Below are 11284 nucleotides of genomic sequence, written 5' to 3' on the forward strand. Positions count from 1 at the left end.
CCTCCCTTAGCGGTTCTGCGCAAGCGCGGGGGCCATATTAGCAGCGGTTATTCGGGCAGCCCTGGTGGTTTATTTTCCCGCGGAGATAAGGGCTCAGTGGACATCTGAAGTCTTCAGGGTCTTCCATCTGGTGAGCCTTTGGCCCCTGGGGGCCCGCGGAAGCATGGCCGCTCTTCCCTTCGGCGGGGGTAGTGAACGTCAAGACAGTCGGTCCCGGCCTGCAGTTGCCGCCGAGGAGCCGTGGGCACGATGACTCTGCACCGCCTCCACGGTGACAGACCAGCCGCCGGGAATGGCCCCCTCCGGCCGCCGTTGGAGGCTTCCGCGTGCCGAGCCTGGACGCCGGGGCCCGGCGAGGGGGCGAGCTGAGGGTGGGGGTCTGTGGGCAGGACCGAGGACTCGGGGCGGCTTCCGTCCCCGGGAGTTCGGTACGTGAAAGTTAGCGCTCCCGGAGGTGCCGGTGAACTCAAAATCGTGCTGTGACCGGCGTCAGGCGTGGAGACCACAGAAAGTTGTGCTTACGCTCGAATCAGAAATCCCCGGCGAGTCTCTCTGTGTCCTACCTGTTTCTCTGCTCTGGGCCATCCTTACTTTGCACCTTCCTATTACCTCAACCAGTTCGCTGCCCTCCGTCTCTCACGAGCCAGAGGGATCATTTAAAATGCTAATCAGTTCTTGTGGGCCTTGGGAATCATTCCGTGGAGCCCCAGTGGCTGAGAGAGAAAATTCTGTTTTTACCTGGGCACGCGGGCTCTCCAGGATTTGATTCCAGCTTACCTTTCCAGTCTTGATTCCCTGTATTCCAGTATTTGGGAATGTGGGCTTTGGACTGAGGCTTTACCAAATAACACTGAGCACCCAGTATTGCCTTTTGCACGAATGGTACTGATGGTGCCCAAGATAACTGCCTCCACCCCCAAGTTCAGGACTCTCTGGAGAAGGCCTAAGTGTCTTAACTTGGCATTCAAGGCTCCGCGGGATTTGGATACTCGCTTAGCTCTTATTTATGTATTTTTAAAAACATCAGCAGTTTGTCTCATGCCCACTAAGCTATCCTGCCTCAGTACCCTTTGTTCATACTTTCTGCTCTGTCTGGAGTGCCCTTCCCTTCTTTCTTCCCCTGTTCTTTCTCTTAGACCCAAGAGTTCTCAGCCTTATTTCTGCCTCTCCCGTCTCTGATTTACTTTCATTTTCTGTATCGGTTTCTCAAAAAATACTTTCTGGATTTTTTTCATCATCCCTTTTCCCATTCTACCCCCGGTTCCTTTTTCTGCATTATAATCTATGACTGCCTCTCTCACCTAACTGCCAGTATTAGCTTTTCAGGACAGGAATTGGTTTTACACATTTTGGTATTCCAGCATCTAGCATAACGCCTGACACTTAGCTGAATAAAGGGAGTAAATAAAACTGATTTGTAAAGTCAGCAAATGCTTTTTAATTTGTGAATCTTATTTTAATGATGATCTGATTTTCTTTTTACAGGAACTATATAAAGTTCAGAAAACATGGTGAGTTAATACATGTGCCAGTAAACTGTTGCCTGATAAATAGTATTGCTTGTACTCAGCTTACAGTCTTGTGTGGGAAAATTGAAATAGAAGGAAAGCAGTGAGATGGTGCCTTTTTTCTTGTCAGTTTCCTCTCATCTGCTGAACTTTGTATACCAGGATAGGTTTTGTAAGGTGATTTGTAGGCTTGCAGGAGTTGGCCTACTTTCAGTGGGTAGGAATCACTCATGTGTTTTTCCTTTGCAGTCTCGAAGATATGACTCCAGGACCACTATATTTTCTCCAGAAGGTAAAATAGAAATTGTTTAATCTGCCTCAAGTTTAAAAAAAAAATGTGTTAGACTTTTAGAAAAAAAAAAATTACAAACTTTTTTTGGTAGTTGCAAAGTTCATCCTTTTTGTACTTCGAAGCAATTATGGTCACCGGGTTGATTATACCATAGAAGAGTAAAAGTGGGAATTTGTTTCTAGCTTGCTTCCTTGCTAATTTCTTTTGGGTCAGTGGTGCAAGAGCATAGAGGAGAGTCTTGGCTTCTCACTGCTTTTGTTTTGTAGGTCGCTTATACCAAGTTGAATATGCCATGGAAGCTATTGGACATGCAGGCACCTGTTTGGGAATTTTAGCAAATGATGGTGTTTTGCTTGCAGCAGAGAGACGCAACATCCACAAGCTTCTCGATGAAGTCTTTTTTTCTGAAAAAATTTATAAACTCAATGAGTAAGTGAGATTTTAGGAAAGAGTTTTAAAAAAAATCTCACTTTCTCACATAAGTGGGATCTATGTAATTTGGGAGGGCTTTTCCGTGTGATGTGGTAGGATTGAAGTTGTACCTTTATTTTGCTTGAAACCTCTTTGAGGCCTGGTACCATGTGTTACTCCTTTTAAGTGCAGGGCAAACACTTAGTAGAGAAACTAGCATTGTGTAGTGGTAAGAGTACAGACATAGTAGTCACACAGATTTGGGTTCAACTCCAGGCTTCCCCCATGCAGGCTATGTGATCTTGCACAAATTATTTAATTTCTTTGGGCCTCAGAGTCTCCTCAAGTGGTTGTGGCAGTTTAATGAAATAAAATGAATGAAATAAAATAGTATAGTGTCAGGCATATAGTAGGCCCTCAAAGTATTGTTTAGAATAGCTATGCAGGATTTTGTTGAATTATACTGAATCTTACTAAAGAACAAGCCTGTTGGAGATCTGGGAAGAATTTAGCCAAGCCTTGTACACGGTGTGAGATGTTGGTTATATTTAGATGTGCAGAACTTTGCAGCTCATGGAGAGCTGGCCATGCTAAGTAGAGACTTTCCCTTCAGTGATGGTAGGCTTGGTAAATGCTGATTATCAGGGCCTTTGGATACACTTGTCCAAAGTGGTGTCACCCCTCCACAGAGCCTCTGTTGGGCTCACCCAACAGCTGGCACACTTGGCTAGGCATAGTCACAGGGTGAGTCTCAGCTATAAGAGAGCCAGGGCAGCCCTCAGGAAATGGTCCAAAAAAAATGAAATGCACCTCGAGTAGGAGCCTAGCCCTGTACTTCCTAAGCAGGCTTGTAAACCCTCCTGCCACTGTCCCCCGTCACCTCCATCAAGCCAGGCCTTAGGAAATGAATACTACTCAAGAGCAATCTGTCTAGCAAAATCTTTTTTTTTTTTTTTTTTTTGAGACAGATTCTTGCTTTGTCACCCAGTCTGGAGTACAGTGACGCCATCTCGGCTCGCTGCAACTTCTGCCTCCCAGGCTCAAGTGATCCTCCCACCTCAGCCTCCCAAGTAGCTGGGACTATAGGTGCGCACCACCACACCCAGTTAGTTTTTGTATTTTTTGTTGAGATGGGATTTCGCCACATTGCCCAGGCTAGTCTTAATCTCCTGGGCTCAAACCCTCCATCTACTTCGGCCTCCCAAAGTGCTGGAATTACAGGCATGAGCCATTGTGACGAGCCTGTCTTTGTATTCTCTGTTGCTAAATCTTCTTGAGATTTACTTTAGCTTCCTGGCGTTAATCCTGTTACCCTATTCACAGGGTGGTAATGATAAATACATCTATTAACGAACTTAAGGGTGCATTTATTTATCTTTCATGTTGAATGACATCAAGTAAACGTCTCCTACAAAGATAAGACTTTTATAGGTTTCTTCTGAAGGAAGTAGCTGCTGTGAAGCAAACGTAGTGAATTGCTAATATAATTCTGTGCTTTTTAATATTTATAAATGCTCCTTGCAGGCATCTTCCCTGCTTACAGATCAATATCTTTTTTTCTTCAAGGGACATGGCTTGCAGTGTGGCAGGCATAACTTCTGATGCTAATGTTCTGACTAATGAACTAAGGCTCATTGCTCAAAGGTATGGTCATATATAGCATAACTGATGATACAGAAATTAGTTTTGATGTTTCTTTTTTTGAGATGGAGTCTCACTCTGTTGCCCAGGCTGGAGTGAAGTGGCGCCACCTTGGCTCACTGCAACCTCTACCTCCCGGGTTCATGCCATTCTCCTGCCTCAGCCTCCCAAGTAGCTGGGACTACAGGCGTGTGCCACCACACCCGGTTAATTTTTGTATTTTTAGTAGAGACGGGGTTTCACTGTGTTAGCCAGGATGGTTTCGATCTCCTGACCTCATGATCCACCCACCTCGGCCTCCCAAAGTGCTGGGATTACAGGCATGAGCCATTGCGGCTGGCCTAGTTTTGACGTTTCTAAGGAGAGCTCACTTTTGCAAAGATTAAAGTCATTAAAAATCTTTGAATTGAAAATTACAGATTTTTTTCAACCAAACTTACAAAATGTTACTTACTATGAGAATATTCGGATATTGACTTGTTCCCTCCCCTTCAAATTGCAAATGACTGTTAGGTTGTCCCCATGGCATGGATTGCTTTTCAGAGAATATTTTCCTTAGAGTCTGTCTGTGTTTTGGAGAAAACTACTAATATGCCAATCTCTTTATCCTAGGTATTTATTGCAGTATCAGGAGCCGATACCTTGTGAGCAGTTGGTTACAGCACTATGTGATATCAAGCAAGCATATACACAATTTGGTGGTACTTAATTTTTTTGAAAATGTTATTCCAAAAAGTTAAGACATTTTATGAGTTATAACCCTTTTGAGGTAGTAAAAAATTGAAAATAGACCCTTTGTTTTAAATTGAATTTAATTTTTTTAATTGACAAATAAGAATTGTACATATTCGTTGGGTACATAATGATGTTTCGGTACACATAATGATCAGATCAGGGTAAATGGCACATTAATCATCTCAAACACTTCTTTGTGTTGGGAGCCTTCCATATCCTTCTAACTATTTGAAACTAATGTGTTACAGTTAACCATATTAATCCTACAGTGGCGTAAAACACTAGAATTTCATACATTCTTGCTTCATGAATGAATGTGTTCCTCCGCCATGTAGATTACCCTAGTTTTATTAATAGGATATTGAAAGTCCAAAACAACATTTTCAGATCTGGAAACTAACTGCTGTTTACATAATGAAATTCAGTACTGGTCCTTTCTCTGTTCCCTCTCCTGGCTGTGTCCAAATCATAGAAACAAGTGGAATTTGTAATGGAGCTTATCTCTGGTAGCCAGAATACAGAACAGTTTATGAATGCTTAAGTTCACAGAGAAAGGTTTAGCTACATTCACTGAGCTCAAGTAACTATAGTGATACTAAATTTAGATTATTGATATATTTGGCTTTTTTTCTTTGTTAAAGGAAAACGTCCATTTGGTGTTTCATTGCTGTACATTGGTTGGGATAAGCACTATGGCTTTCAGCTCTATCAGAGTGACCCAAGTGGAAATTACGGGGGATGGAAGGCCACATGCATTGGAAATAATAGCGCTGTGAGTATTTTTGTTGTGCTGTGAAATCTAGCAGAACGTCTAATAGATGCCATAATTTTGCCGTGGTGATGAATGTAAACAGTATTTAAAGATAGCTGCCACAGCCTTAATGTGATATGGAAATATCTGTGATTTCTGTTGGGGACAGAGTTGCTGGTATAGCTAATACACTGGGGTTCGTTAACTACATTAATAAATGCTAATTTTCAGTTAGGAGTTGTGAAATTAGAAGTTGTGATTTTGTTTCACATCCTAGTTTACAGACCCCTTGAATTCTATGACAGACCCATTGGGAGACTGAGGACCTCAGGTTAAAGACACACTATATAGAGCATCAGTACCACCTCTTCTCACCCTGTGCCATGTGTGCCCTCCCTGTCATCAAAATTATTTATATGGGCCAGGCATGGTGGCTCATGCCTGTAATCCCAGGCCGAGGCAGGCAAATTGCTTGAGCCCAGCAGTTTGAGACCAGCCTGGGGAACATAGCAGAACCCCATCTCTACAAAAAGTACAAAAATTAGCTGGGCACCATGGCATGTGCCTATAATCCTAGCTACCCAGGAGGCCAAGGTGGGAGGAGGAGCACCTGAGCCGGGGGGACTTGAGGATACAGTAAGCTGAGATCATGCTACTGCACTCCAGTCTGGGCAACAGAGTGAGCCTGTGTCAAAAAAAAAAATTGTTTATACTTGTAATGCCAATAGTAATTCAGGCATTTTTCTTCTAGACCAATTCATGTTTCTAAAAAATGTAAAAACTTAAAATTCTGTGTTGATTCATGTTTTATAGGCAGCTGTGTCAATGTTGAAACAAGACTACAAAGAAGGAGAAATGACCTTGAAGTCAGCACTTGCTTTAGCTATCAAAGTACTAAATAAGACCATGGATGTTAGTAAACTCTCCGCTGAAAAAGGTAATCCATATCCTCTGCTTTAATGATTTCAGCTGAGCAAGGGGAATTAGCAGCTGTTAAGTTTTTTGTTTTTTTTTTTAAATATGGAGTATTGCTCTGTCACCAGGCTGGAGTACAGTGGCACAATCTTGGCTCACTACAACCTCTGCCTTCTGGGTTCAAGTGATTCTTCTGCCTCAGCCTTCCATGTAGCTGGGACTACAGGCTCACGCCACCACGCCCAGTTAATTTTTTTTTGTGTGTGTGTGTCTCGCTCTGTCACCCAGGCTGGAGTTCAGTGGCGCAATCTCGGCTTACTGCAAGCTCTACCTCCCAGGTTCACACCATTCTCCTGCCTCAGCCTCCCAAGTAGCTGGGACTACAGGCACCCGCCACCACGCCCAGCTGATTTTTTGTATTTTTAGTAGAGACGGGGTTTCACCGTGTTAGCCAGGATGGTCTTGATCTCCTGACCTCGTGATCTGCCTGCCTCAGCCTCCCAAAGTGCTGTGATTACAGGCATGAGCCACCGTGCCCAGCCTAATTTTTGTATTTTTAGTAGAGACGGGGTTTCACCATGTTGGCCAGGCTGGTCACGAACTCCTGACCTCAGGTGATCCTCCCACCTTGGCCTCCCAAGGTGCTGGGATTACAGGCGTGAGCCATCGTGCCCAGCCAGCAGCTGGTAAGATTTTTAACGTCATCCTAGTTCATTGAAACAGCAACCTTATGAATTACGTGATGTTATCCCTGTCTTCTGAGGATACTAGGGCTTAATGAGGTTAAGTGAGTTGAGCAAGACCAACATTGGTAAATTGTGGAGTCACAATCTCATACTGTATTCCACACTTAAAGGCTTGATACTGAACAGTCTCAGTACTCACAGATAGACATCCTGCACTGTGTCACTTTTAGTTAATAGTTACCAAGTCTTCTCATCAATGTCTTTGGTTCTATGTATGATAAAGCATATGTATATAGTTATATATTTATACATAGGTTTGGTATACCTTACCAGAGATACAACATTTGCATGGGTTGTGATACCCTCTCCTGTTCTTAATCTACTAATCTCTTATTTTAAGCTCATGTTAGCAATTCCAAATACTTTGTTCAACTTAAGCTATATGACTATATAAAAGAATATTTCAGTCGAGCATGGTGGCTCGCGCCTGTAATCCCAGCACTTTGGGAGACCAAGTTGGGTGGATCACCTGAGGTCAGGAGTTCAAGACCAGCCTGGGCGACAGAGGCTCCACCTCAAAAAAAAAAAGAAAAAGAATATTTCTAAATGTTTTTCAGAAATTGTGGTAAATTAACATGTTGCTTTATGTTAGGACAGTTTAGCTCCTGGTGTTCCTTAGAAAATGCCATTTATGGTCAGGCACATTGGCTCACGCGTGTAATCCCCAACACTTTGGGAGGCTGAGATGGGCGGATCACCTGAGGTCAGGAGTTCAAGACCAGCCTGACCAACATGGTGAAACCCCCGCCTCTACTAAAAATACAAAAATTGGCCAGGTTTGGTGGCGCATGCCTGTAATCCCAGCTACTTAGGAGGCTGAGACAGGAGAATCACATGAACCCGGGAGGCAAAGGCTGCAGTGAGCTGAGATCGCACCATTGCACTCCAGCCTGGGCAATGAGAGCAAAACTCTGTCTCAATAAAAACAAAAAGAAAATATCATTTACATGCAGATTTCCCTCCGTTGTCTACTTCCACCCAGTTTCAAGGAGGCACTACTCACTTTCCCTGGTACAAAAAAATTCCTTCCCCTCGAGGTATCAGTCTGCTTTTCTTGGCCATTTCATGCCCTTTTTTTTTTTTTTTTTTTAAAAAGACTTGAAAAGTCCATAAAAAATAAGCTATTATTACCAGTTGAAGATTCTGGCTGAGCCCTCAGAGGTTCCTACAAGAAAATTGTGGTTCGTCTAATCGGCACAGCTAATAGCAGGCCAGCAATAGCAATTAGTCGATTATACTTTTTCTAAGGGAGTGACAAAATGGCCACTAAGAAAGTTGGGATGGGTGAGGAGAAGGTATTTAAGTAAAAATTGTAATTAAAACATTACAAAATCAAAAATATTTTGTTCTCATAAAAGGGAATAATATTAAGCATAAAACATAGGAGAGTGCTGAACTAATGTTTAAATGATGTGACGAGCATAAACCATGAGTGCCTATTAAGTTTCTCTGCTAAGTATGCCTGCCTGCAGTACAAATACATGTATGTGTTTGTTTTTAGTGGAAATTGCAACACTAACAAGAGAGAATGGAAAGACGGTAATCAGAGTTCTCAAACAAAAAGAAGTGGAACAGTTGATCAAAAAACATGAGGAAGAAGAAGCTAAAGCTGAGCGTGAGAAGAAAGAAAAAGAACAGAAAGAAAAGGATAAATAGACAAAATTGGAGATTTTATTACTCATTTGGGGCACCATTTCAGTGTAAAAGCTGTCCTACTCTTCCACACTAGGAAGGCTTTGACTTTTTTTAACTGGTGCAGTGGGAAAATAGGACATTACATACTGAATTGGGTCCTTGTCATTTCTGTCCAATTGAATACTTTATTGTAATGATGATGGTTACTCTTCATGGACATCTTAATCTTCCACACACATCCTCTTTTTTTGGAATAAAATTTGGAAAATGGAAATGAAGGAATAAATTCTCTGTAGCAGTAATTGTTAAATATACAAAAACTGACAGGGCGATCATCTTTTGCACACTGTGGCTTACAGTCCTTTCACAAAGATGGGCACATTCTTCAAGCTGACCAGATTATTTGTCGCTGTCTGCAGGGATTGGTTTGAGAATGAACACTTGAGCTGAACAAAGCCAGAATTAATATATAGGTGTGGATCTTGCAGCTAGGACTGAGGCTGCCCACAGGCAGCAGCCCAAGCTGCGTGGAAGATGAGGTATAGAAGTTAAGGCCACAGAGGAAAAGTGGAACCAAGAGATGAGAACAGTTACGTGTTGGCTGAAGGGAGCTCTGTTGCTGGGCTTTGTTCAACCTGAGTTCCCTTGGGTGTCTGTGGCTTCATGACAGAAGTGATAATGGGGCACTTAATGCATAGCCATGGTGCTTTAGCATCACCTATGCAGATTCTGATGTCCCATCCCAGATCTACTGAATTAAAATGTCTGAGGGTGGAACCCAGTAATCTGTTTTAACAAGCTCTGCATGTGATTCTTAGGAATGCTAAATAAACCTTTAGAAGGTTTTGTTGCATATTAGAATCACCTGGGAAGCTTTTGCAACTTGTAAGCATGCGATATCAATTAACTCAAGCTGTGGTGGAACCCAGATAGTAACATAGCTTAAACTCTTCAGGTGATTTCCATCAGCCAGAATGAGACCCGTGCATTGAGCCATTCTTTACCCTTCTCTCAGCTGTTGTCAATCAAATATGGGATTGCAGTCTAATTCCTCATTGTAGATTTTCTTAATACAGCTCCCTGCAGTTTTCTGTATTGGCTAAGGTATTTCCAAGCCCTATTTGCAGTACTTATTTGAACTTCTAAATTATTCCGTTACTCTGTACAGCTGGTTCTCGTTATTTTTGGTAATTATATTCTAAATTCACTGCTAAAACTAAATAACTGACCTCTTGCACCTAGGGGAAGTACTGGGTTAGGGTCCTACAAGCCACTGGTCACATTTTTACCAACTGATCAGTACATAACCTGTTTTTTGTGTGTTTCTACTTAAAGACACCTTTTTAAATGTATATTGTGGATTCATTAACATAGAACTCAGCCAACAGCTCTTTACCTGAATGTTTTAGTTTTGTTTTGCTTTTTGAGACTGGGTCTTGCTCTGTCACCCAGGCTGGAGTGCAGTGGTGTGATTATATTTCACTGCAGGCTCAAACCATCTTCCTGCCTTGACCTCCCAAAGTGTTAACATCACAGCCCTCTTATGCTTAGGAACAACACTAAACTTTTTTCGTAGAGACAGCAAGCAGGGAAGGTCTCACCATGTTTCCCGTGCCAGTCTCAAACTCCCGGACTCAAGTGATCCTCCTGCCTCAACCTCCCAAAGTGCTGACATCACAGCCCTGAATGTGCCAAGCGCCCCTCGCATCACTTGCCAATACTTCTGCCTTGAGAATGCTCTTCCTGGGTATCTATCGCCCACTCCCTCATCTCCAGGTCTCTGCTTGAATGTCACCTTTTTTGGGGTACTTCTGTGAAGGAGCAATTTTTTTCCCCTGCACACTTAACATTTTCTATTCCCCATACATACCCTGTTGATTTTTTCTCCATAGCACTCATCACCAACTGGTGTATTTGTTTATTGTCTCTCTCCACTAGAATACAGGCTTCCAGAGCAGTACTTTGTTTTCATTCAATAGTTGAGTCTCAGTACCTAGAACAGAAACTGGCACATGTTAGGCAACAAATAAATACTGATGAATGAATAAATGCCCTGGATATGCTGGTGTGAAATCCTAAAAAATACCCACTTTCCATCCAGATCAATAGCACTGGTGGATTTTCTGTATTCTGACTACCCCTTCAACACTTGCCTAAAGCTAGGACAACTTCTTCAAAGGCAATAGTGGATAAGAGAGGCTGGTATATTTGCCGCCACATTAGGAAAGTCTTCAGAATTTGACCCTAACAACAGGCAAATTTCAATGTATTCATCCTTTTGTTGAAATAAGTTCATACCACAGGGAAAAGCAAAAGATAGGAGGTGAGGCAAAGGCTACTCTATAACTGAGTTTTTTTCCCTGCTATGGGGTTTGCCTACCTAGTCTAGATTCTCACACTAGCCTGACTTTCCTCTGCTCTGTGGCATATTTTTAACCCGAGTTGCAGGGCTGTTGGTTTCCAGAGTGTTGCCTGATGCATCCCAAATGTCGGCTTAGCAATCAATACACATCTGAACAGGGGCCCATCACTAATAGCAAGCATCTCATTCATCTGGGCAAAACTCATGGGTTTTCACAGGGACCCTACCAGCTCAGAAGCACCTTGATATAAATAAGTAGAAACCAAAGACAGCTAAGTTTTAAATCTT

The 11284-nt window shown here is 42.6% G+C and overlaps 1 protein-coding gene across 3 annotated transcripts; it reads left to right on the top strand.

Moving 5' to 3' along the window:
* The first annotated feature begins 4 nt into the window (after nucleotides 1-4).
* PSMA4 (proteasome 20S subunit alpha 4) lies at nucleotides 5-8926 on the top strand. 3 transcript variants are annotated; one of them, NM_001257562.1, is given in 9 exon segments: nucleotides 5-130; nucleotides 1486-1511; nucleotides 1758-1800; nucleotides 2067-2229; nucleotides 3778-3855; nucleotides 4465-4553; nucleotides 5229-5359; nucleotides 6152-6275; nucleotides 8501-8926. In NM_001257562.1, coding segments are annotated over 8 exon segments (786 nt in total). In that variant the 5' UTR covers nucleotides 5-130; nucleotides 1486-1508; the 3' UTR covers nucleotides 8656-8926.
* The last annotated feature ends 2358 nt before the right edge of the window (nucleotides 8927-11284 follow it).

Source organism: Macaca mulatta, chromosome 7 (genome assembly GCF_049350105.2).
Source record: "Macaca mulatta isolate MMU2019108-1 chromosome 7, T2T-MMU8v2.0, whole genome shotgun sequence".
NCBI classification, from domain to species: domain Eukaryota; kingdom Metazoa; phylum Chordata; class Mammalia; order Primates; family Cercopithecidae; genus Macaca; species Macaca mulatta.

Coding starts and splice junctions, on each gene's coding strand:
- PSMA4 (XM_077938312.1), top strand. Junction 1,801..2,159: donor CACTATATTTTCTCCAGAAG/GTAAAATAGAAA, acceptor TTTTGCTTGCAG/CAGAGAGACGCAACATCCAC. Junction 4,554..5,228: donor AGCATATACACAATTTGGTG/GTACTTAATTTT, acceptor TCTTTGTTAAAG/GAAAACGTCCATTTGGTGTT.